The sequence below is a fragment of the Lutra lutra genome, chromosome 14 (genome assembly GCF_902655055.1).
Source record: "Lutra lutra chromosome 14, mLutLut1.2, whole genome shotgun sequence".
NCBI classification, from domain to species: Eukaryota; Metazoa; Chordata; class Mammalia; order Carnivora; family Mustelidae; genus Lutra; species Lutra lutra.
Window position 1 is genome coordinate 31,189,701 of NC_062291.1, and position 27,358 is coordinate 31,217,058.

Here is a 27,358-nt window from a genome sequence, read left to right on the forward strand (position 1 = left end):
ATAAGATCAACTCAAAATTATACTGATCTTCTTAAAAACAGTTGATAAATTCCTAGAATTGAACTGTGTTGAGTGACTTAATATGTATTCTTTATCCAAAATCACTATACCAGCAGTAACCCACTGGAAAACAGAATGGGAATACAGACCCTTTTGACAATGGCAACAGTTAGAAGATAGAAATGACTGTGATGAATGTGCAGGACCTCTTTCATGTTTTCTTTCTGTCAGGTTTGTACTTTAACAAGAGAAGATAACCGCTCCTTGGGGGTTATCCCTCAGGATGAGCAACTCCACGTTCTACCGCTCTACAAACTCTCGGACACAGATGAGTTTGGCTCTAGCGAAGGAATGGAAGCCAAGATCCAGTCTGGGGCCATTGAGGTGCTCGCTCCCCGCCGTAAAAAAAGAACACGTTTTACCCAGCCAGTTCCTCGTTCTGGGAAGAAGAGGGCAGCAATGATGACAGAAGTTCTCGCACATAAGATAAGAGCTGTGGAGAAGAAATTCATTCCTCGGATCAAGCGCAAGAATCACGGGACAACAAACAGTAGCAAGGCTTCCTCGCTGCCGCTTTTAGGTGAGGCCTGTGGACGCTCCTGAGTTTCTGTGCACAACTCCCATTGGCCAAAGGGTTGGGACTTGCCTTTGCACTTTATTTCCTCTCTCTTTTATCTTTGCCGCTCTCCTAGGCATGAGGCATTCTGGGGAAAAAAGAAAGAAAGAAAAAAAGAACCCAACCTGAGATCAGATATCAATTCAGTTAGGTAGTTACTCTTAAATCTCCTTGGTTTTTAATGCAGGTTGGTTTAGACTTTAAAATAAGATTCTGACTACTTTCACATACGCAATTTCTCTGTACTGGCCAGAACTCAGAGTCAACAAGAAAGTGGCCCCTCGGTATTTCTTGGTATTTTTTCTAGTTATGGTGTTTGTTTTGTTTTGTTTTTGTTCCCCATCTGTTTGGAAGCCGTACTCCTCCTTCTTGGCATATGTGATCGCTTCCTTGAAGTCTTCCTCAGTCAAGTTTAGCTTCAATTTAAGTGAGGCAGTCAGCAGGTATTACCGAGCACCCCTTTGTGTGGTTGGGGGTGTTGGGAATGTATCGGTGAAAGATTTAGAGGGAGTGCTGTGCAAGCAAACCAGTTGAATATGGTTGTTAGAGAGTCATTTGCTGAGAATGAGGAATTAGAGTCAAGGCCTCAAAGCAATGAACATCATGAGTGAATTTTATTTGGAGAAATAGCATTCTAGGCAGAGTAAATGGCCGATGTAAAGGTCAGGAGGGAAGAATTTGCCTGGAACACTTGAGGCAAGCAAGGAGGCCAGTGTGGCTGACGCGGAGCAGGAAACGGGAAGAGCAGGAAGTTGATCAGAGGGGGAAGAGGGTGTCTGAGCGGCTCATCTCAGGCTTCATTGACTGATGTTGAGGGAAAGGAACGTTATTGGCTATTTCAGAATCTAGAAGGGCTGGGGCACCTGGCTGGTTCATTTGGTGGAGCGTGTGACTCTTGATCTCAGGGTTTTCAGTTCAATCCCACATTGGGTATAGAGATTACATAAAAATGAAATTAAAAAAAAAGAAAGAAAGAAAGAAAGAAAGAAAGAAAGAAAGAAAGAAAGAAAGAAAGAAAGAAAGAAAGGAAGAAAGAACAGAGAAGGACTATAACCTGACTGAAACCTAACATTCTGCTTACTGGGTTGAAACCAGAAAACAGTAGGCAGAGAACAAACAGTAGGGTGATGGTATAGCGGCCATTCTAACAGCTCAGGAGAGAGGTGATGGAGCTTGGACCAGATTGGCTAATGAGAAGAATGTGAGAAATGTCTGGTCCTGGATGTTTTCAAGGTAGAGTCAACAAGATGTCTCATAAATCTGGAATGTAGACAAAAAAAGAAGTGTGCGTGTTTATCCTGATGTTGGTCTGAAGGACTTGGAAAGATGGGGAAATCACCGAAGGTTATGAGAAAAGGGGAGAAAGGGATAGATTTGGAAAGATACAGAGGGAAATCAGAAGCTCACTTTTGGACATGTCAGTTTCTTTTTTTTTTTTTTTTTAAGATTTTATTTATTTATTAGACAGAGATCACAAGTAGGCAGAGAGGCAGGCAGAGTGAGAGGGGGGAGGCAGGGTCCCTGCCCCATGCGTAGCTCAATCCCAGGACCCCAAGATCATGACCTGAGCCGAAGGCAGAGGCTCAACCCACTGAGCCACCCAGGCGCCCCAACATTTTTAACAGAATAATTCTTATTTCATCTATATCCTTATCCAGGCGCCAGCCCTTCAAAATTTTTGATAACAAATTGCAGAAGTCGGGACATCTGGTGGCTCAGTTGGTTAAGCAGCTGCCTTTGGCTCGGGTCATGATGCCAGCGTCCTGGAATCCAGTCCTGCGTCAGGCTCCTTGCTCAGCGGGGAGCCTGCTTCTCTCTCTACCTCTGTCTGCCACTCTGCCTGCTTGTGCTCTCTTTGACAAATAAATTAAGGAAAAAAAAATCTTTAAACAAATTGCAGAAGTCACATCATATTATCAATTACCTCATCAGTATGTGTCACTAAAAGATAAGGAATGTTAAGAACCACAATACCCAAAACAAATAAATCAAATAATGCCTTAATACCAATCAGTGCTCACACTGCTCCATCTGTCTCCTAAATGATTCTTCTTTTTTGACATTTGGTATGTTTAAATCAGTATCCAAACAAGGTCACACATTACAGTTAGTTGTTATGTCTCCTATAGCTTTTTTCATTTAAAGCTTGCTTTTCCTATTTTTCGTTCTTTTTTCTTTTTTACATTTATCAGAAACCATTATCCTGTAGAGACAAATTCAGCTTCAGTTTTAAAAACACTTAACTAGGGACGCCTGGGTGGCTCAGTTGGTTAAGCAGCTGCCTTCGGCTCAGGTCATGATCCCAGCGTCCTGGGATCGAGTCCCACATCGGGCTCCTTGCTTGGCGGGGAGCCTGCTTCTCCCTCTGCCTCTGCCTGCCATTCTGTCTGCCTGTGCTCGCTCGCTCTCCTCTCTCTCTCTGACAAATAAATAAAATCTTAAAAAAAAAAACACTTAACTATGGGCTCGCTTCGGCAGCACATATACTAAAATTGGAATGATACAGAGAAGATTAACATGGCCCCTGTGCAAGGATGACATGCAAATTCGTGAAGCATTCTTTTAAATAAATAAATAAATAAATAAATAAACAAACAAACAAACACTTAACTATGGGGACACCTGGCTGGCTCAGTAGGTAGAGCATATGACTCGATCTTGGGCGAGATGGCGAGTGGAACCCCATGTTGGATGTAGAGCTCACCAAAGCAAAAACATCCAACCAGAAAACAAAAAACAATTACTGTGGCATGGACACTGGCTCATTTCTATACTCTTGTTTTTTTACATCAGGAAACACAGTATCTGATGGTATCTCTTTTTGTGATGTTAAGGCCGATCCATGGTACAGGTGTTGTCAACATGATTCACTGATTTAATGTTCCCTAGGAGCTTTTTACCTGATGGTTTTAGAAACACTTACTACAATGTTCTATATTCTTTATTCCATCAGGAGTAACACAGTCTACCGTTCTTTATCCATTTGTTAGGCGATCTTTTAAAAAGAAATACTGTCCGTACCAAGAACTTATTAACTCTGAGGTATGGGTCATATAGAGAAATTAGAATAAGTGCTTGGCAATTTGACTTTACTCTCCACTTTTCAGAATACAAGTTAATTTCTAGGCATCTTCCAGTGTGTTCAATTTCTTTTTCATTTAGTATCATTTTGATCTCATGTTTTTTATATTTTTGTTATTTTATTGGCAGTATTTCTAGTTCATTATTATTTATAATTTATATTTCAGTGCACATTATATAGGGTTATTTTCCCCCCAATTAAATATGAAAATGCCTTTTAAAGTCCTCAAATTGAGGCGTGCCTGGGCGCTCAGTTGTTAAGTGTCTGCCTTCAGCTCAGGTCATGATCCCAGGGTCCTGGGATTGAGCCCCACATCTGGCTCCCTGCTAAGCGGGAAGCCTGCTTCTCCCTCTCCCTCTCCCGCATCCACTGCTTTGTTCCCTCTCTCTCTTTCTCTCTCTCTCTGCCAAATTAATAAATAAAATCTTGAAAAAAAAAAAAACAAACGGGGCGCCTGGGTGGCTCAGTGGGTTAAGCCGCTGCCTTCAGCTCGGGTCATGATCTCAGGGTCCTGGGATCGAGCCCCGCATCGGGCTCTCTGCTCGGCAGGGAGCCTGCTTCCTCCTCTCTCTCTCCCTGCCTCTCTGCCTGCTTGTGATCTCTCTGTCAAATAAATAAATAAAATCTTTAAAAAAAAAAAAAAAAACACCAAACAAATAAACCCTAAAAAAAAAAAATCCTCAAATTGAAACCAAATATCCTTAAATTGTCCCATCTTTGATCAGTAGAAACCCATCATGCTGGCTTCTGAACTTTTTGTCATGACCCCAATTGTTTTTGAGGGCTTCCTTAGCTTCTGTTCCGACAAGATGTTCTAGGCTCATCTTATATAATCCTGCCCAGTATATAAATTCAGCCATCTCTTCGGGGAGTCTAAAGAAAAAAATACACCTTGAATTTATACTGAAACTCCACATTAGAGTTACAGGGTATTCCTTAACCTTAATTTTTATTGTTGTTGTTGCTGCTGCAAGGAGAGTTGGCTTATTTTGCGTTTTGTAAGATGAGAGAAATGATGGTGGACATTTATATAATGCTAGGAAAGATTCAATAAATAGATTGTGACGAGGCAAGGCAGAGAGAATTAGCATTCCTTTTTGCTTGTTAGCTCCATTCACAAATACTTAGATTGATTTATTTATAGATTCCCATGCCTAGTTCCACGCTGCCTGTAAACAGCATTCCTGTCATTTTCATCTTTTTGTCATTCCCTAATAGCATCTTCACAAGCTATGTTTTCAGTAACTTATATCCTGTTAGTAGCCCTCTGCACAATATTTGGCTTATAGCCCCTTGTCCTTTTATAATCTTACTCATAAGAATGTTTTTATTATTTATCTTATTTTTTTAAGATTTTATTTATTGATTTAGAGAGAGAGAGAGCACAAGCAGCAGGGAGAGGGAGAAGCAGGTTCCCAGCTGAGCTGGGAACCCAATGTGGGGCTTGATCCCGGGATCCTGGGATCACAACCTGAGCCAAAGGCAGGCGCTTAACTGGGTGAACCACCGAGGCACCCCCATAAGAGCTTCTTAAAATAGATTTATCCATTTCAATAAAAGACTCCTTACTTTTTTTTATTCTCCCTCCCCTAACCCAAATCCTCCAAGACTCATTACTCTTTTATAATCTTTCCTCCCCATGATTTATGTTCTGTTGACAACCTCTGTAATAGATGTAACCACAGATTTCTTAATGTGCCACCCCTTGGGTTCCATGTACAAGTTCTCTTAAAAAATGAGAATTGGCAGGGTGCCTGTGTTGCGCAGTCAGTTAAGCTTCTGACTCTTGATTTCAACTCAGGTCGTGATCTCAGCATTGTGAGATCGAACCCTGCATTGGGCTCCTCACTGGGACTCGAGCCTACTTAAGATTCTTTCTCCCTTGGCCTCCTCCAACCCCCTAAAGAGAGAGAGAGAGAACTGAGGCACTTGGCTGGCTCAGTCAGTGGAGCATGAGACTCTCCATCTCAGAGTGGAAAACCCACACAGGGCTCTCTGCTCAGCAGGGAGCGTGCTTCTCCCTCCCCCTGCCTGCCTCTCTGCCTACTTGTGATCTCTCTCTCTATCAAATAAATGAATAAAGTCTTAAAAAAAAAAGTAAAATAAAATAAAAGTGAAAATTATCTTGGTGCTGGCTTAAGCAGCACATAAACTGAAAGTGGAACAACACAGAGAAGATTAGCATGGCCCCTGTGCAAGGATGACCTACAAATTCGTGAAGTGTTCCATGTTGTATTTTATTTACTTTTTTAAAATTTTATTTACTTTTTTAAGCTTTTCATGTTTAAAAAGAGAGAGAGAAATAATTATCCTGTCTCCAGGTTGTATTGCATTATGTTAGTTTCAGGGGTACAATATATTACATGTGTTTGCTATTATATTGTTAATTACTTTAAAACATGGCCACATTTTCTATTTCTGGTCCTAAAATCTGCTGCTTTTGCTCAAGCAGAAAATTTTTAGAATCTCAAAACAGGAAGAATGTCCTCAAGAAAATGTTTCCATTTGATATGAGGTTTGTGTGGTTATGTCTAAACAGATTACCCACAATGGCCGATGTGGTAATAAAGATCTTCCTAATCAGTGAGAAAGAAACAAGGCTTACATGCACCCGGTCTTGAGGGCCACAAATGACTTATTTCCACTAAAATTTCTTTTTTTTTTTTTTTAAAGATTTTATTTATTTATTTGACAGACAGAGATCACAAGCAGGCAGAGTGGCAGGAAGAGAGAGGAAGGGAAGCAGGCTCCCTGCTGTGCAGAGAGCCCGATGCGGGGCTCGATCCCAGGACCCTGGGATCATGACCTGAGCCGAAGGCAGCGGCTTAACCCACTGAGCCACCCAGGCACCCCTCCACTAAAATTTCTTAACGTGACTTCCCTTTGCCTAATAATTGAGTTTGCCAGTTATGCTGTTTTCTCGATAACTATTACTTTATTTTTACTTTTTTGAAAGTGAGATCATGCGATATCTAAAATGTATCTAAATATCTCTTTGGGTAGAAATACTGCTCTAAATCATCATGTTATCCCCTGCATTGTGTTCCAATGTATGATTTTAACATTTAACTTCATCGCCAACTAGGTCATTTCTAATCTCTTACTGTTTCAAACAATGGACATCCTTCTGGCTAAATCTTTGTGCTTATTTATATTATTTGCAAGGGGAAGAATTCTTGAAGTAAAATTGTTGGGTGAAAAAGCATACCAGACGACGTGCAATTTTTAATGCCTGCTTGTGTGTTTGACTTAAAGGCAAGAGAACAAAACTGACCGACATTGCCGTCACCGATGTTTTGTTACATTATCCTTTGTATTTGTCTTTAAAATACTCCTTAAAGACAATTCCCAAAAAGTAGTTTGTACTTATCTTCGCATTTGGTGTCCTTTTCTCTGTTTAGGGAATAAAACCGAAGCCTTGCAACTTGAAATAAAAAGTGAAACTGAACCCCATTTTATCTTCAAAGGTTCGGACAACACTAAAACCTACTCATTGACCCCATCCATTCCTCACCCATTGAAAGAGGCAAACATACCTCCAGGTTTCTCTTGGTCCCCTAAGACGGCGTCAGCCACCACAGCTCCTTGTAAGAGTGATGCGTCCATCCCCTACGGGTTTTCAGAAAGAAGTAGCAATCCCCACTGCACGGTGCCTTCTGCGAGACACAGCGGTGCTAATGCAGCTGCGGGGGAATGCACTGGAATTGCACAGCCTGGCGAAGTGGTTTCTCTGCCCACGCTGCCCGCTCCCGTGGCAGACACCCTGGTTTATTCTGAGCCGCCCACTGGTCCGTCTGAACAGCCACCTTCCAATCACCCAAGCCAGCAACCCCCCTTCACCACCTATCCCCATGACCTGGCGTCCTCTCTAGTGGAAGAAGACGAGCCGCATTCTGATGCCGACGAGCCTCTGTCCGACGACCCCCTATCCGACGACCCCCTGTCCCCCGCGGAGGAGAAGCTGCCCCACATCGATGAGTATTGGTCAGACAGCGAGCACATCTTCCTGGACGCCAACATCGGTGGGGTCGCCATAGCGCCTGCCCACGGCTCCGTTCTGATCGAGTGTGCCCGGCGGGAGCTTCACGCCACCACGCCCATCGAGCACCCCAACCGGAATCACCCCACTCGCCTCTCCCTTGTTTTCTACCAGCACAAAAACCTGAATAAGCCCCAACACGGTTTTGAACTAAACAAAATTAAGTTTGAGGCTAAAGAAGCTAAGAATAAGAAAATGAAGGCCTCAGAGCAGAAAGACCAGGCAGCTAATGAGGGTCCCGAACTGTCCCCTGAAGTTAATGAATTGAACCAAATTCCTTCTCATAAAGCGTTAACATTAACCCATGACAATATTGTCACCGTGTCCCCTTATGCTCTCACACATGTTGCAGGACCCTATAACCATTGGGTCTGAAGGCTTTTCTCCCCTTCTTAATGCCTTTGCTAGTGCAGTGTATTTTTTCAAGGTGCTGTTAAAAGAAAGTCATGTTGTCGTTTACGTATCTTCATCTCACCCATTTGAAGGCTGAGGTAAAAAACAAAAACAAAACAAAAAAAAAAAACAAAAATGGGGTGGGTATTTCTTAACTGTGACTATATTTTGACAATTGGTAGAAGGTGCACATTTTAAGCAAAAATAAAAGTTTTATAGTTTTAAATACATAAAGAAATGTTTTGGTTAGGCGTTAACCTTGATAGAATCACTCAGTTTGGTGCTTTAAATTAAGTCTGTTTACTATGAAACAAGAGTCATTTTTAGAGGATTTTAACAGGTTCATGTGCTATGATGTAAAATCAAGACACAGTGTTAACTCTACACAGCTCCTGGTGCTTACCCACATCAAAAGTTAAAAATAAGCTGCATTATTATTTCATGGTGCCATCGTTCCAACATCTTCCAATCATTGCTAGAATATCGGCATATTCCTTTGAAATAAACCAATGAAATGTTTTCTCTCTCAAAATATCTCTCCTGTATAAAATAATTCATTATTGTTAATAATGGTTGGAGGCTGTTCATAAATTGTAAATATATATTTTAAAAGCACTTTCTATTTTTAAAAGTAACTTGAAATAGTATAGTATAAGAATCTTATTGTCTATTGTTTGTGCATATTTGCATACAAGAGAAATCATTTATTCTTGCTGTGTAGAGTTCCATCTTGTTAACTGCAATATGTATTCTAATCATGTATATGGTTTTTTTTTAATGTGTCCTTTCTCATGCAAATATTAGCTACTTATATAAAATAGTTAGAACATGCAAAAATCGTTAATTTTCTCTAAAGTTGGGATTAGGAAGCATATCACCAATATCGATTAACATTTTATTTGGAACTAAGTAAGCGTGGTCTCTTCTGATTTATCAAGCAACAGTGGCCCTAATTTCACTTTCACCCCAGCTTTCTCAAAATACTCATGAAAGGTTTTTCCAAAAGGAGATGGGACATTGTAGGATTCAGAAGAGTCAAATGCTTCTAAAGTTTCAAGGTGATAAAATATAAAAATGAAGTAGCAAGAACCCGACCCATTCCAAATTGCCTTGTTTGTTTTGGTACAGAATAAGAATAAAATTCCCATAGAAATCTTGTGAAAACAAATCCCCTATTGTTGTCACACATCCACACATCCCAAACAGTAGGAGTGGTAATCTAAGTATGGTATTGCCCATTAAGAGCTAATCCAAAGTAGTTTATCTAAGCATATTAGTATTAGGGAAATAAAAACTCATCTTCTCTGATACTTGCCTGTGTTCTAGGTAACAGGAAAATAGGCATTCCATTTAAGTTAGCCCTCCCATATTTTTTCCCGTTACTTATTGGCTCATTTTATAGCAAAACAAAAAGAATTGCCCAAACAAAATGTTTAGAGCAAGAAATTTCAATGAAATACTTGATTCTATTAAAATGCAGAGGTGCTATAACATTCAAAGTGTCAGATACCTTGGGAGTGTGGAAAACCTAAATAATGGTGCTTCTCCCTTGGAAATGCCATAGGAAGCCCACAACTGCTAACACTCAACAATTTTGGTGCAAAAGCAAACAGTTCCAGCAAGCTCTAAAGAAAAACTCATTATAACTTATATTAAAATAATATATGGTGCAAAGTATCAGTTTCAAGCTTTTGACTAGTCCAACTAAAGGAATATGAAGGGATTGTATATAACAAATACCATTGGTAGACCATCATCTTGTACAAGTGAATTTCTGCTTCTTGAATATGTAAAATAGGGTGATTCATTGACTTGTTTTAGTATTTTGTGTGCCTTAGATTTGCGTTTTAAAACATGTATATTTTTGTGAGCCTAAGGTTTCTTATACATACAAGTATATAAATAAGTGATTGTTTATTATTTCAGCTGCTTTGATATCTACTAGTATTAGACTATCAGGAATACACCCTTGTGATATTTCGTTTTAGATATTAGGCCTTAGCTCCCACTAGAAATTCTCTCACCAGATTTAATGAATCAAGTTTTAAGACCCTTTATCCATCCACCCATCTTCCTTCCATTCAACACTTCCTGAATGTCTGCAGAATTTAAATATTAGCTTTGGTTTTTCTTTGAACTGCCACCCATGGTATACGTGAAGAATTGAAATCCTAAAAGATGCTTTGGTCCATGCTTTTCAAAGAAACAGCAAATTTCCTTCAAAAGAATCCATTGGTGGGGGGGGGGGGGCGGCTGGCTGGCTCAGTTGGTAGAGCATGTGACCCTTAATCTCAGGGTCGTGAGTTCAAGCCCCACATTGGGCACGGAATCTATTTAAAACTGAAAACACAGAAAGAACAAAAACATCCGTTGTAATATATCTGCAGCAGTTCAAGTTAGTGTCACTAACTTTGAGGTTTCTTAACAACTGAACTTGAAATGGCAGTGTGACTTAGAGGAATCCTGGAATTTGTGAAGTTGGCTGTAGCTGCCCAAAGCCAGTACATGAAAATGTCCCTTCTCAACTAAAATGTTTCCATTCCATTATTATAATTAACACCATCAATGTCCTGCCTCAACTGATAACCCATGGTGGGAACCACATGTAATTCCCACTTTGTTGGACTCTACTTCATAAATTAACAGTTCACCATCCCATTGTCTGCCCTGTGATTTTTTTTTTCTTTTTAAAAGCTCATGCTTATTCAGTGTTCTCCAGCATTGTGATTGTATGCTAGTGACACTGCTTTTAAGAAGCAAGGAAATAAATTTGTTTGAAATGACATTTTCACCAGAAAACTGGTCATCTAACATTATTTCTGCACCTTCTATTATGTTTATCTGTAGCGATCACCTTTTGTATTACCTGTTTTATACTACTCAAAATGAGTTTTTCAATATTCTGCCTTTGTTCATGGTATGATAATTGAATTAGTTGATATGTGACCCCCCAAGTTAACCCAACTGTCCATAGTATGTTACAAACATCCTAACTACAATGAACTGCCTATTTTAGAAACCCACAAAATAAGCACGCTGTCCTTCAAAATCCCATTTCTAATGGCTCTCAGAGCATGATTGAAAAAAATTTTTCTTATGCTTATCAGCCTCACCTACATCTTTCCAGTTCATCCACAAAGTACCAAATACATCATGTCATAGACCTAATTGAAATATATTATTGGAAAGTGAGGCAAGCTGAAAATGTATAGCTGTAGGTAAATTTTTGCAACACATTAGCAAAATGTTTGCAGCTTAACCTTCCAACATCTTTGTTATGCAATCTGCATGTGGATGAAATAATTTGTTAAATATAGAACTTCAACTAGATGAGATCCATAAGCAATTAGTTAAGACATAACCCCAATACATACTTAATTGAATGCATACCCTTGTATAAATGAGATACCAGTTCATACCAAGTAACCTACTTTCTAATGTTACTACTTCAGTGGACTCAGCTGATTATCCTTTATTCCACAATAGCATGTATGAAAATAACCCTAAACTACTTAAGTTTACTCTTTGAAACAAATTCAATTGAGGTTTTTTTTATCTGGGACAAAGTTTTGACAATGCATGACAACTTCCACCAATAGTGGGCACATTATTTCCTTCGAATGTGCCTAGTAAATCAGTAGCTGTCATATGACTTTTTAATAATATATAGCTACCTTCTATTTCACAACTTCTTGATGCATGGAAATTTCTTTTTTTGTCTAGAGTTAGTACAACTATGAATTTTGGTCTTCTGTAAAAATTTATGATGAGAATTGTGAAATAATATGGTAGTGGCCTCCCACAACTCTAGAACTCACACCTTAGAAGTCACACAGTTCAATCACGGGCCCAGAGAGCAGTTGTTAATGTCAGTGTGTACTTAAGTTTATAATGAGAGTTCAAACTATTAAGTGGAGGCCATTTTGTGTTTTGGAGAACTGGAGGAAACAAACTTGATTTGCTCACCCAGAGAGTATCTTATCACTGGGAAATAACCTGATTGTGGTACAAGTAAAAAATCAAAATGGCTTTTTATTTTTTCTGTTGGGTTTTGTTGTTTTTTTCTGAGAGATTCAGGAAAACAAGACAAGTGAAATTGAATCAAGATTCCCCTGCCTGCAGAGTTTCGTGGGCCTTGTGTGGGAAATCTAGCTGACTTTTACCTATGACACTGTCCTGTTAACTCATCCAACAAAATGTGGCAATAGTCTTATTTGCGATTTCAATAAAGAAATATCAAGTACTTATATAGTACAGGCTTTTATTTCCCCTGATAAAAGTATTAGGCATATACAAGGAGTTAGAAAAAATTGAGTGGTTGAAAGAATTGGGGGAAAATACCAATTGTATATATTACCTATGGTTGTACAGTCTATTCCCACTTCTTGCCTAGTTGGCCTCACAATGAAGTCTAATTTACTTTGATGTGATTGTCTACATGTATTAGAATACTGTTTTATTGTGCACAGCTCCGAAACTTGCCCAGAAGTGTATTGAACTTGTAACTTCAACATCAACAGTAAGGCACCCTCAACCAGGTGATAGAATGAGTGCCCTGATTCCTAAAGAGTCTGGGTTTACCCAGATCGAATTGTGCTTGACATTGTGCTTTCATCTAATAGATTTAGAGAATGTAGCCATTCATGGCTCTGGAATGCAAGCCAGAGAATCAGCGTGTCAGAAGCTAAATTTGTGCATTTTCTTAGAGTGTATTGAGATTTACTGGCTTTTTTCCCTTTTCTCATTTATAAAATAGAGTCTAAGTTACTCTGTTCATTTTGGAGATGGTAAAATTGGCTTTTATGCAAGAAGACATCGCTCTTTTTGTCCACATTGAACTCTAGAAACTTGAATTCTCTGCATTCCAATATCTCTGGATGTCTGTTTCAGTCCCTGTTCTTTCTGGGCACCCAATCAAATACCATTGTTTACTTCAAAAGGCATACATTTTATTCCTTCGGGTAATGCAAAGGTTTTCCTTACTTGGCCACTTGTAATGTTCACTTCTCCTTTAAGGGCCCCACAATGTGTTTCCCTATTGATAGTATGCAACGTTTAATTTTTCTGGCTTTAAAAGTACAACACTCATTTCTGCGTTATTGGCTATAGTTTTCCGATCCCTACTGTGATATCCATGATCTGCATGGGTCACAAGTTTTTCTTGTTTCTTGATGTCCCCTATAATTAAAGCAAAACTTAGTCTAAGGTAGGAATGTTATTATCAGATGTTAAACACATTACCTGATTTAACTGATCTATGTTTGAATGCAACTTGGGAAGCCCTTGTTTAAGAATATAAACCTAGTTTTCCTAAAAATAGAAATTTTGTCCCTAGCAGCTGTTATGAAAGGCATTCTTTCTCTCTTGTCTTGTTCATCAGAAAAAAATATCACAGCTGTCAGAAGCATGTTCCCTTTTGGAGAAACAGTACTGAAAAGTAATTTTGTTCTTCATTTAGCTAAGTATAACCATCTTTGACCAGAATTTCTACTTGTTTTCTTTTTTCATTTTACTGAAGCTATGATGTCACTAAGTGTACTTTCCTTTCTTTTTACAGTTTTTGATCCTTTCCTCTGATTTTCCTTAAATTAAAACTCTGTTGCTTCCCCTCTCTGTTCTCCCTCCATTCCCCATGTCCCCTACACAAATACACATGGTTCGTATTAAGAATAGCAGTGATCTTGGTCAAGTTGTCTTTTTCCTGTTTTCTAAAATCATGGTTCACAAATCCTTCGTGGAATAATACCAAAAAGGATCATGATCTTTTATGTGGTCATTTCCTGTTAGAGGCAAATTCAGTTTTTAGGAAGAAATAGTGGTCACAAGGCCCGGTTAGCATCCACTTCTCTTTAACAATCCCAACAATATTTGTTTTGTTTTGTTTTGTTGCGTTTTAAATCCCAACAATGTCTGACTCAACATGTTTATTAGTGTTTGAGTGTTTTGCAAAAACTTTCATTAGAAGTTAAATGTTCTAGCATTATTTCTACATAGCTTTGTAATTTCTGTATGACGCATCATACTAATTATAAGTTGTCTGACCAGTGGCTTTGAATTAATAATGGGTCTGATTTATACAGTAGACAATATTTTCTTTTCACATGTTTTATCTCCCAGCCTAGTTTTGTGCATGGTATTTACTTGCCAGTGCAAATTTACCCCTTTGGAATTTGGGTTTTGGCAATAATAGGAACTATTCTGTAATCTGGGTGAGAAAGGTTAAAAAAGAATGAACTGAAAGTAATTTAAGGAATTCTTAAAGATGGGATAAATCAGTTATCAGGAGTCATGAGTATAACAGGACGAAGTTCAGGGGCAAGAAGGAGGGAGAATTGTGTTCCTATCAGCAATCTGCAGGTTCACTCCACCAGCCCAACACCAAAACATACTTTAATAGCTCTTCTCCCCACCCCATGACAGTTTTATGTGAAAAATAGCAGCTCAAAATGAGAAACCATTGTGAATGCAAATATGGTAGTAAGAAAAATTATAATCCCTGTACTTTATATAATGTTGTAGCTTATCAAACTGCTTTGCTGTGTGTCCCTTTTTCTTCCGAACACTGAAGGTTGGACAGATGTCCAAATGTTCCCATCTTACTGGTGATGGGAACCTGCATATTGGCAAGAAGAGCAAAGGCCATGCTCCAAGTCATAGAGCAGGTCAACCCATCTGAGACCAAACCATTTCATAGCCGCAGACTGCGGAAGGCATCTCTGCACCATAAGCTATGACTTAGAGAACGTTATTGAGTAGAAATTTTGTCAGATCTAATCTAAGAATAATGTAAAACCTACTTATTGTATGCAAAACATTCTTCTGAAGTATTTTGTTTCTACTATTTATTTAGCAGGTAGTTTTTTGTTATGCATACTTTGGAAGGTCTCCCAAATTCCCAAGACTTCTGCATTTTAGGATTGAAATTAATGAAGCTTTAGTTTTTCCCTGTAAATAAACTTTTCAATAAAGAATATCCCTGTGCTACTAAAACAAAGGGAAACCTCAATAATATTTGTCTTAAAAATATTATTTTTAAAAAGACTGAGATCACCAACTCATAATCCAAGTTTAATGTATTTGTTATATTGAAATGCAGGTTTCTAGAAGGGAATATGCTGGGTAAGCTATTTTAGTTCCCAGGTGCTCATGGTAAAAATATAGACTTGTTGGCATCTCAAAAAAAACAGTACTGTCTCCCACTTACTTAAATTTGTTTTGTTTTGTCTTTTGTTCCACTTTGTTTACACATACCTTTGCCCTGAGAGTTAAGAAAAATAATGAGATGTATTTGTAAAGTTTTTGGTAAGCTCTTTATAAATATAAAGAGGTGGGATGCTTTATGCTGTTCCATCAGTACGTTATGGGTTGCTAACAAAAAACCCAAACTTCCCTAAGTAGTCAAATAAATCCACTTTTGGTGATTTGGTTCAGTATCTGCCCATCCTCACTAAGGCCTCTTTGTGATATTATAAAATGGCTGGCCACATAGGACTTTACAAAAACAGCTCTTCAAAACAAAACAAAACAAAAAAGACTAACTATTTTTTATTAATAGGTATGGTCTTTTTTTTTAAACTTCTATAACAGGTGCTTTAAGAGAAATATTTTTCCAGAAATGGTTTTATAGTAAAAAAGGGGGGGCAGCTTTTGCATTGTGATGTATGGGTGGATAGTCCTCTTTGAGTTACTTTCTTAGTAAGTGAAGTGTTCCCTGAAGAGAAACTCCTAAAACTACTCCACAGAAAGAAAAGCATTAGCTTCTAGTTTTTTCATTTTCTCTTGTGTTATGTGGTGACCTACCAAGTGGATTCATGTGCATATCTATACTTTGGCACAAAGAAGACTGAATGCTTTTCAATAGTGGGAGTAAAATATTCACAGAATCTTCATCATGGGGAAATAGAGCAGTGCTGACTTTCCATAGACAATACCAATTTCACAAGTTAATATTCCTGTCTCTAGGTGACTTTGTCTCTCCTTAGGGTATATTTACTATTTATTTTGTAACTTTGATTTTTCGCTTTCGGGGATTATTTTTACCTATTGCAGTTCTACTGTATGAAATATCCCATATAAGGAAATAAGTTAGTAAGGAAAAGATTTTAAAACTCCACAAATTCTTAATATATGGGAGAAACAGTTTAAAGAAAAAGCACTTCACCATGCAGAAGGGAAAGAGAAAATCTTAATTATGATGATTTCAATTCAGGATCAACATATAGTGCTCTGCATACAAGGGAACACTTACTAGCAGTACTTGAAGACTTGTGAGTTGGAATTGCATGTTACTTGAAAGACCTAATTAAGCTAAATTTTGGTGCACAGCAGTTGTACATGATTTCATGTTTATGTAGCAAAATGCATTGAAATGTACTAGTATTGAAACATACATGTAAAGATAGTTGTGGAAATTGTCTATTATATTTTCCTTGTGTGTCTCATTTATTTAGAGCACAAAGTTTCTTTTTTTTAAGTGTTCTAACTGAATAAGGCTAAATGAATACTGTAATTGAAATTATATTTTAAATCTTTGTCATGAGTTTTTAAAAAAAATATTGCAAATTGTATCATTCCTGATTACACAGAACTTTGTGGGTGGTTTTAAATAAATTTTATACTTCTATTTTGCACCTGGTAGTCTAATTTTTCTTTCCTCTTCAAAAGAATATTTTAAAACTTTAATATCCAATAAAAATCACACATTTTTAACTACAAAGGACTATAAGATTTAATATTTGTAGCTGTCCAATTGTGTAGATTATGTTTAACAAAGTCAAGAGGACTACATTTATGGAATCCTTACTTTTTGTTTTGTTTTGTTTTGGGGGGTTTTTTGTTTGTTTGTTTGCTTTGTTTTTTTAAGTAGGCTCCATGCCCAATGGGGCTTAAACTTATGACCCTGAGATCGAGAATCGCATGTTCTACTGACTGAGCCAGCCAGGTGCCCCTATAGAATCTTATTGTGTACCAAACCCTTACATTTTATATAAATTATTTAACTTCCACAGTGATGCTATTCAGTAAGGACTCTTACCAACTCCATTTTACAGATTAATTCTGAAGCTTAAAAGTGGCTAAGATCATACCCGTAGTAATTGGCAGAGCTTTAAGTCAATTTGGATTTAGACTGACTCATGCCCTCCCTTGGGTTTTTCATTATTTTAATAAACTTAATCCTGGACACAGTATGTTAACAGTATTTTAAAGTTTACATCCTAATGTATTTACTAGAACCTGAGGTGAAAAAAAATAGGCTGATACTACAGCAAATATCACGAACTAATAAGTTACTTTAAATATATCTATGGAGCTCCAGGTGGCTCAGTCATTGGGCGTCTGCCTTCAGCTCAGATCTTGATCCCAGAGTCCTGGGATCAAGCCCCATATCGGGGCTTGTGGCAAGCCTGCTTCTCCTCCCACTCCCCCTGCTTGTGTTCCCTCTCTCACTGTGTCTCTCTCTCTGTCAAATAGATAAATAAAATCTAAAAAAAAAAATTTTTTTTTTCATCTGATCTGGGGCACCTGGGTGGCTCAGTCGTTAAGCGTCTGCCTTCGGCTTGGGTCATGATCCCAGGGTCCTGAAGTTGAGCCCTGCATAGGCTCCCTGCTCAGCGAGAAACCTGCTTTTCCCTCTCCCGCTCCCCCTGCTTGTGTTCCCTCTCTCACTGTCTCACTCACGCTCTCTGTCAAATTAATTAATTTTTTTCTTAATTCATCTAATCTGAGGGTGCCTGGCTATTTCAGTTGGTAAGACATGTGACTCCCGATCTCAAGGTTGTGAGTTCAAGCCCCATGTTGGGTGTAGTGCTTATTTTAAAAAATTAATTAATTGGGTGCCTGGGTTTCTCAGTTGTTAAGCTCTACCTTTGGCTCATGTCATGATCCCAGGGTCGTGGGATCGAGCCCAGCATTGGGCTCCCTGCTCAGCTGGAAGCCTGCTTCTCCCTCTCCTACTCCCCTGCTCGTGTTCCTTCTCTCGCTGTGTCTCTCTCTGTCAAATAAATAAATAAAATCTTTTTAAAAAATAAAATAAAAGTTAATTGATTGATTCATTCATTAATGTAATCTGAAGCGCAACTCCCCTGCTATAGCATCTGGTATTACTCTTCCTTCTAATAATGGAAACAACTCCAACTCCTGACCAGATCTCCTCAGGTTTAGCAAGGCCACTGGAGATTACATTTTCCACATTTTGCCTGACTGATTAAAAGGGAGATCTGCAAGTTAGGCTGACCATACAGACATGGGCAACACACTAGGTAATGCCAGAACAGCAAAATAGAAGGAACTTGGGTCCCTGGATGACCTACTCCCCTGACCCACCTATCAAATTTGTTTTTACACAAGAGAAAAAGAGGTATTCTTTTCTATGATTTTGCTCCCTGCTAAACAGCTCAATGAATATCCTAACTAAACATCCATCCTAAAAGACAACTATCGTGTGTTGTCTTGTTTTTTATCTTCAGGCCAAATACACAGTTCCTTCCCTCTAGTGACATGGTTTCTAGATTCTTTATCTTAATGGTCTCTAGACAAAAGCCCGTCTATGTGTTTATTTATTTACTAAGTTGGCTCCAAGGGATGCTTAACCAACTGAGCCACCCAGGTGCCCCGTGTAATCTTTTAAAAGCAGAGCTCAGGGGCACCTGGGTGGCTCCATGGGTTAAAGCCTCTGCCTTCGGCTCAGGTCATGATCTCAGGGTCCTGGGATCGAGCCCCACGTCGGGCTCTCTGCTCAGCTGGAGCCTGCTTCCTCCTCTCTCTCTCTGCCTGCCTCTCTGCCTACTTGTGATCTCTGTCAAATAAATAAATAAAATCTTTTTTTTAATTAATTAATTAATTAACGCAAAGCTCAGTGGTGCCTGGTGGCTCAATGGGTTGAGAGACCAACTGTTTTGTTTTGTTGTGTTGTTTTGTTTTGTTTTGTTTCTATTCATTTGAGAGAGACTGAGAGTGAGTGAGAGCTCAAGCAGGGGGGCATGTCAGAGGGAGAGGGAGAAGCAGACTCCCTGCTGAGCAAGGGCCCAGAACTCCATCCCAGGACCCCACGATCATGACCTGAACCAAAGACAGATGGTCAACCAACTGAGCCACCCAGGTGCCTGAAGAGACCAACGCTTGATCTTGGCTCAGGTTTTGATCTCACGGTCATGAGTTTGAGCCCTCAGTGTGGTCTGCTTGAGTTTCTCCACCTCCCTCTGCCCCTTTTCCCACCTTGAGCTCTCTCTCTCTCAAATAAATCAATAAACCTTTAAAAAATAATAAAAGAAAATAAAAATAAAAACAGATCTCCGATCATGATGTTTCCTTGCTTGAAAGGACCTCTATGGCTTCCCATTGCACTCATTGCACCTGTCTGCTCTCATTCATCATGCTCCAGCCACCCCAAGCTACCATTCCTTGAACAGGCCAAAGTCTTTTGACTCAGACCCTTTGCACTTGCTGCTTGGTCCTACCTTCAGTTCCTCATATGGCTAGTTCCTTCCCATTGTTCTAGTATCAGCTTCAGTGTCTTATCTTTTTCTTTTTTATACCCTCAGAGATACCAACATTGACCTATCTATCTATCTATTTATTTTCCAAGTGTTTATTTAAATTCTAGTTGGTAGGATGCCTGGGTGTCATAGTTGGTTAAGCACCCAGCTCTTGGTTTCCGAACAGGTCGTGATCTCTGGGGTGCAAGATCAAGCCCCATGTGGGTGCTGTGCTCACACAGAATTTGCTTGTGTTTCTCTCTCCCGCTCCCTCTTCCCCTTCCCCCTGCTTTCTCTTTCTCTCTAAAGATGATATGAATGAATGAATGAATGAATGAATGAACAAATAAATTCTGGTTTAGTTAACATATAATGCTCAGTTCCTTCACCTTATCTGGGCAACTTTTCTCCTCTTCACCAGAGCCTCCTTCTTCCAGTCACGGAATGGAATGTATCATCAATTCTCAAATCATTAGCTCAAATATGTCATATCATGACCTCAGCTTCCTATCTGTGCTGTTTGTCCCACCAGCTGTTTCCACAGCACTTTGTCTATGTCTCTGGAGCATCCGTTGAAACTTCTTCCTATGCAATCTTTCCTTCTCTGGCTTCTTTCCTGATTTCAGTCATTCTCTGGCCAACTCTACATTCTCTTTCTAATAAGCCCTTTCTGGAAGTTTAAAAAAATTTTTTTGGCCAAAGATCAAGGAAAATCCCTTCTCTTTGCCAGGCACCAGATTTGCTACCAGGCTATTTTATAAGACTGTGAATGAAAAGGTCAGAATTTTTAAGAGACAGATATTGTTTAAAAACATTTTTCAAACAAGATTTTAATTTTCTTTAGAACATTTTTTTTTAAAGATTTTATTTATTTATTTGACAGACAGAGATCACAAGTAGGCAGAGAAGCAGGCAGAGAGAGAGAGAGGAGGAAGCAGGCTCCCTGCTGAGCAGAGAGCCCGATGCGGGGCTCGATCCCAGGACCCCGGGATCATGACCTGAGCCGAAGGCAGAGGCTTTAACCCACTGAGCCACCCAGGCGCCCCTAGAACATTTTTTAAAGATTTGTTTGTTTGTTTTAGTAATCTCTATCCCCAGTGGGAGACTAGAACTCATGGCCCCAAGACCAAGAGTCAGGCACCCTTTAACTGTTATGTTTATTGAGAAATAATTTACATGCAGCAGAATTCTCCCTTTACCTGAGTTCTCTGAGTTTTGACAAACATATATAGTCCTGCAACCACCACAATAAACAAGATATAGAACAGCTCTGTCCAACAGAAAACCATCACATTTCTAATTAAAATTTTCGTAGGATAGCCTCATTTTAAAAAGTAAATAAGAAAAGTAAATTAAAAACAATAAAAAGGAGGGGCGCCTGGGTGGCTCTGTGGGTTAAGCCTCTGCCTTGGGCTCAGGTCATGATCTCAGGGTCCTGGGATCGAGCCCTGCATCGGGCTCTCTGCTCATTGGGGACCTATTTCTCCCTCTCTCTCTGCCTGCTTCTCTGCCTACTTGTGATCTCTGTCTATCAAATAAATAAATAAAATCTTAAAAAATAAAAATCAAAGGAAAAAAGAGAGGCACCTGGATGGCTCAATCAGTTCAGCATCTGTTTTCTGCTCAGGGTCTGCTCTTTTCTGCTCATGATATCAGGGTCCAGGGATCAAGCCCCACATGAGGCTCCCTACTCAGAAGCAGCAGGTCTGATTCTCCCTCTTCTTCTGCCCTTCTCCCTGCTTGTGTGCGTTCTCTCTCTTTCTCTCTCTCTGAAATAAATAAAATAAAATAAAATAAAAAGTAAAAAAGAGTCAAGAAATTATTTTAATTGTATATTTTAACTAAATATGTCCAAAATAATATCATTTTATTTTATTTTATTTTTAAAGATTTTACTTATTTGACAGAGACACAGAATAGAGGGAACACAAGCAGGGGGAGTGGGAGAGGGAAAAGCAGGCTTCCTGCTGAGCAGAGAGCCTGATGTGGGGACTCAATCCCAGGACACTCAGATCATGACCTGAGCCAAAGGCAGACGTTTAATGATTGAGCCACCCAGGCTCCCCTCATTTTTTTTTTTTAAGATTTATTAAAATTTTTGAGACAGAGAGTGTGCACATGCAAGAGCAGGGGGGTAGAGAGGGACTCCTCAGGCAGAATCTCGGTTGAGTGAAGACCTGACTTGGGGCTTGATCCCAGGACCCTGAGATCATGACTTGAGCCGAAATCAAGAATCAGCCATTTAACTGACTGACCTACCTAGGTGCTCCCCAAAATAGTATCATTCTAACAGTAATGATGAAGTATTTTGCATTAAGTCTTTGAAATTTAGTGTGTATTTTATATATACCTAGTATATCTCCATTCAGAAGTTAAATTTTTGTATGAAATACTTGATCTGCTTCATCAAATTTACTTGAAAAAGTAGATATGCATACCGGAGTTATTCTAAACATAATTTTTTTTTAAGATTTTGTTTATTTAACACAGAGAGAGAGAGATCACAAGCCGACAGAGAGGCAGGCAGAACGAGAGGGAGGAGGAGGCTCCCTGCCAAGCAGAGAGCCCGAGGTGGAGCTTGATCCCAGGACCCTGAGATCATGACCTGAGCCCAAGGCAGAGGCTTAACCCACTGAGCCACCCAGGTGCCCCTCTAAACATACTTTAAAGGTTTCCAATAATTGAATCAATGATCAATTTTTAAGTTTAAATTTTTGTTAATTAAAATTAAATACAAAAAAAAAATTAAATACAACCGGGGTACCTGGTTTGCTCTGTCTGTAGAGCATGCCACTCTTGATTTTGGAGTTCTAAGTTCAAGCCCCATGTCAGGTGTACAGCTTACTTTAAAAAGAAAATTTTTAAAATTAAATACAACTAAAAGTTCTGTTCCTTTTTTTTTTTTTAAGATTTTATTTATTTGTTTGACAGACAGAGATCACAAGCAGGCAGAGAGACAGGCAGAGAGAGGGAGAAGCAGGCTCCCTGCTGAGCAGAGAGCCTGATGCAGGGCTCGATCCCAGGACCCTGGGATCATGACATGAACTGAAGGCAGAGGCTTTAACCCCCTGAGCCACCCAGGTGCCCCAGTTCTGTTCCTTTCTTGCACTAGTCACAATTCGAACACTCAGTAGCCACTGTGGTTAGTGCCTACTATATCAGATGGCTCAGATTACAACATATTTCCAATAGCCCCCCAAATTCCCTGGTATCCTTTGTAGTCAGATTGCCTCCTCCCCAGATGGTTGCTCCTGGCAATGACTGGTCAGATTTCTTTCCTTAGTTTTTTTGCCCTTCTCAGAATGTTAATGAAAATAAAATAGCTAGCTTGGACCATTTACCATAATGCTTTTGAGATTCACCCCTGTTAAGACTGTATTTTCTGGGGTGCCTGGGTGGCTCAGTCTTTAGGCGTCTGCCTTTGGCTCAGGTCATGATCCCAGGGTCGTGGGATCGAGCCCCATATTGGGCTTCCTGCTCAGCGGGAAGCCTGCTTCTCCCTCTCCCACTCCCCCTGCTTGTGCTCCCTCTGTCGCTGTGTCTCCCTCTGTCAAATAAATAAAATCTTAAAAAAAAAAAAAGAAAATATAGTCTTTTTTTTTTTTAAGATTTTATTTATTGATTTGACAGAGAGAGAACACAAGTAGACAGAGAGGCAGGCAGAGAGAGAGAGAGGGAAGCAGGCTCCCTGCCGAGCAGAGAGCCCGATGCGGGACTCGATCCCAGGACCCTGAGATCATGACCTGAGCCGAAGGCAGCGGCTTAACCCACTGAGCCACCCAGGCGCCCAAAGACTGTATTTTCTACTAGAGATAAGCTTAAAGCATAATCAGATGTTATCCACACTAGTTGCCCAGCCCTCTAGTAATGAAGTTGCTCTCCTTGAACTGTTTCACGTATCTGAGCAGAAATGGAATAGATTATAATAGTTTACTATATGCCAACACTGTTCTAAGTACTTCCCTCTAAACCACTGCATGTCTAATAGTCATGTAATCCTCAATCAAGAAATAAGCACAGGAGAGGTAACTGGACTGCCCAGCATTAACACAGCTGTTAGGAGGAGCCAGATTTGAGCCGAGGCAGTCTGGTCCCACCGTCCATACTCTTAACTTCTGCTTCCAACCATCTCTGCCCCATCTCCAGTGATTCAGAATAAATGAGCTCCTCTATGAGATGATTTGGTCACTATCTTTCCATTTTGCGATGGCCTTCGTCCTTTATGCTCAGGAATGGTAATGATATGCAATGTTCCTTTCTTTTTGGAACCTGAAAGATGGGGTTTCTTTATCCTTTAACAGAATAATACAAGGTTGTGAGCACACCAAAATTATCAAGACCTAGTACATAATATAAAGTCCAAGGAAAATGTTACATTTTTGTTCTCTTTCTTTAGTTTTCACATAGAAATAATTTCATGAAAATGGATCAGCCTAGGCCTTGCTTACCTAGTGTCAGGTTATTACTTCCATGTGTTCCTACGTGAAGAAAGCAGAGTCATATGGCCTGTGGCCAAGAGGCCTTTCTGCTTCCTGAAGCTGGATTATGCAAAGGTCCTCTGGCAGGTGGTCCAAATCCCCACTCTCCCAGTCACACAGTCACAATTACCAGCGTCAATGAGGCCTCTAACACTGTTTTTCTAAACCATCCAATCCGTGTCCACCTTTGAACCCCATTTGTTCTCAATTATTGACTGCTTTTTTCCTAAGAGAAGTCGAAGCCACAGACGGAAAATCCTCTCCTTTTCCCAGCTGCAGTTTAGCGACCTCCCTCCACCCGCACCCATCTTCTGCTTTCCATCACCAGGAAGGAAATGTCCTTCCTCCAGTCAAAGATTAATCCCTCTCTGTGCGCGCTGGCCTCCATCCCTGTTCTCAAGGACTGCTAGTTCTTCAGGAGAGAGTAATTTCTTCTTTCCCTGTAATTTCAATTTCAATATTGGATCCTCCTGAGAAGTATTTAAACACATTCTAGGGGCACTGGGTGGCTCAGTGGGTTAAAGCCTCTGCCTTCAGCTCAGGTGATGATCCCAGGGTCCTGGGATCCAGCCCCACATCAGGCTCTCTGCTCAGCAGGGGAGCCTGCCTCCCCCCTCTCTTTCTGCCTGCCTCTCCGCCTACTTGTGATCTCTGTCTGTCAAATAAATAAATAAAATCTTTTAATAAATAAATAAATAAATAAATAAATAAATACATTCTAGTCTCTGGCCTCCTAAGACAAACAAGAAATTGCTCTTCCACCCCACATTCCTCTTCTTGCACCACTGTTTCTTCTTCAGTCAGTCATTTCAAAAAACAATTATTTACATACATGTAAGCACCTGGAACTTATGATCATTCCAAATATCTGTGGAGAGATGTAAAATCCTATCTTAAAAAGTATTAGCTCAGTATAATGTGGAAGGAACACTGCAAAAACGAAACTTGAATTACTTCTTAAATGAAGTAAAAACTTCATTAATTTTCCAGTACACTATTCATAGAACTTCTATTTCAGTGGTGCCTGGGTGGCTCAGTCATTAAGTGTCTGCCTTTGGCTCAGGTCATCTCAGGGTCCTGGGACCGAGCCCCACATCGAGCCCCACATCGGGCTCACTGCTCAGCGGGGAGCCTGCTTCTTCCTCCTCTCCCTCTGCCCTTGCTTGTGTTCCCTCTCTCTCTATCTCTCTCTTTGTCAAATAAATAAATAAAATCTTTAAAAAAAAAAAAGGTTTTATTTATTTATTTGAAAGAGAAAGTGAGTGAGAGGGAGAGTATGGTCAGAGGGGAGGGGGAGAAGCAGGCCTCCTGCTGAGCAGAGAGCTCCATCCCAGGACCCTGGGATCATGACCCTAGCTGAAAGCAGTTGCTTAACCGACTGAGCCGCCCAGGTGTCCCAAAATCTTTTTCTTTTTAGATTTTATTTATTCATTTGTCAGAGAGAGAGAAAGAGCACAAGCAGGGGGAGGCAGCAGGCAGAGGGAGAAGCAGGCTCCCTGCTGAGGAAGGAACCCAATGCAGGAACTGATCCCAGGACTCTGGGATCATGACCTGAGCCAAAGGCAGACACTTAACTGACTTGAGCCACTCAGGCATCCCAATAAGTAAATAAATCTTAAAAAAGAAAGGTGGGTGAGGAGATGGCTGAGATAGATAAAGGGGACTAAGAGGCACAGACTACAGGGTGCCTGCTTGGCTCATTCAGTGTAGTGTACCTCTTGATCTCTGGCTCTTGAATTCAAACCCCAAATTGAGTGTAGAGATTACTAAAGAAAAAATAAACTTAAAAAATAAGAGGTACAGACGCCCAGTTATAAAATAAATAATTCATGAGCATGAAAATACTCAGTAATATTGTCATAAGGTTATAGAGTGACAGATGGTGTATACACTTATTGTGGAGGGCACTGTATAATGTAGAGAATCAATGGATCTATATGGTGTACCCCTGAAACTAATACAACATTGTATGTTAATTACACTTCAATTAGAAAAAATAAAAAAATTAAAAAAAAAGAATTTCCAGGGGCGCCTGGGTGGCTCAGTGGGTTAAAGCCTCTGCCTTCGGCTCAGGTCATGATCCCATGATCCTCAGCAGGGAGTCTGCTTCCTCCTCTCTCTCTGCCTGCCTCTCTGCCTACTTGTGATCTCTGTTTGTGTGATCTCTGTTTGTCAAATAAATAAATAATAAAGAAAGAAAGAAAGAATAAATAAAAAGAAAGAAAGAAAGAATTTCCACATATGCATAAATATTAAAGAAAAATCTTAGTTTATTATAAATTAAAAGAGTTACTTATGGCAACAAAATTCCAAAAAGAAAAACATAGAAATGTTTTAAAAATGTATATTAAAGGGGTGCCTGGGTGGCTCAGTGGGTTAAAGCCTCTGCCTTTGGCTCAGGTCATGATCCCAAGGTCCTGAGGTCGAGCCCCACATCGGGCTCTCTGCTCAGCAGGAAGCCTGCTTCCTCTACTCTCTTTCTATGCCTGCCTCTCTGCCTACTTGTGATCTCTGTCAAATAAATAAATAAATTCTTTAAAAAAAATAAAGTTGCATTAAGCTATCTTTAAAAAAAATGTGTATTAAATATACATAATGGAAGAGTTGAGTGCATTTAAAAATGTTCACATGGTGGGGCACCTGGATGGCTCAGTGGGTTAAACCTCTGCCTTCGGCTCAGGTCGTGATCTCAGGGTCCTGGGATCGAGCCCCGCATCGGGCCCTCTGCTCAGTAGGGAGCCTGCTTCCTCCTCCTCCTCTCTCTCTCTCTGCCTGCCTCTCCACCTACTTGAGATTGAAATAAATAATATCTTTAAAAAAAAATGTTCACATGGTAGTCATACCTGGCTGGCTGGCTCGGTAGGTGGAGAGGGCGACTATTGGTCTCGGGGTTGTGAGTTTGAGCCTCACATTGGGTGTAGAGATAATTAAAAACAAAACCAAAACCTAAAACAAACAAAAGTGTTTACATGTTATAGGGTGACACTTAAAATTTAGCAACTGCGCTTACTAACGTCACAGTGACTTCCCCTCTGTCTAGTCTAGTCTGGCCAACTCTTCCTCATTCTTCAGGTTTAGCTAAAGGCCACCTTCTCAGGATCACCCTTCACTGGAAAGGTGTCCCCATTGCTCTGAAAGCACTCTGTTTCACCTACATAGCACATTACGTCACAATGCTAACTTAAATACAATCATTTGGTCCCATTTCCTGTTACAAAGCTTGGGGTAGGGGTGCCTGGGTGGCTCAGTTGGTTAAGCATCAACCTTTGGCTCAGG

At 39.9% G+C, this 27,358-nt stretch overlaps 1 protein-coding gene and 2 non-coding genes across 5 annotated transcripts in view; all 3 read left to right on the forward strand.

The window, feature by feature from the left end:
- The window catches only part of TET1 (tet methylcytosine dioxygenase 1), a 141,187-nt gene extending 125,547 nt beyond the window's left edge, over nt 1–15,640 (forward strand). For 2 of the 3 annotated variants that reach the window (XM_047702922.1, XM_047702925.1), the window contains 2 exons: nt 232–580; nt 7,100–15,640. In XM_047702922.1, coding sequence (XP_047558878.1) covers nt 232–580; nt 7,100–8,112 — 1,362 coding nt within the window. In that variant the 3' untranslated portion in view covers nt 8,113–15,640. The remainder of the gene's footprint in view (nt 1–231; nt 581–7,099) is intronic. The other variant, XM_047702924.1, reaches the window with a different exon arrangement.
- Nucleotides 3,079–3,180, forward strand: LOC125085334 (U6 spliceosomal RNA). The gene has a single exon (XR_007122867.1). It is a non-coding gene; the product is annotated as a U6 spliceosomal RNA (small nuclear RNA).
- Nucleotides 5,827–5,933, forward strand: LOC125085331 (U6 spliceosomal RNA). Its single transcript, XR_007122864.1, has one exon. It is a non-coding gene; the product is annotated as a U6 spliceosomal RNA (small nuclear RNA).
- Nucleotides 15,641–27,358: the final 11,718 nt, after the last annotated feature.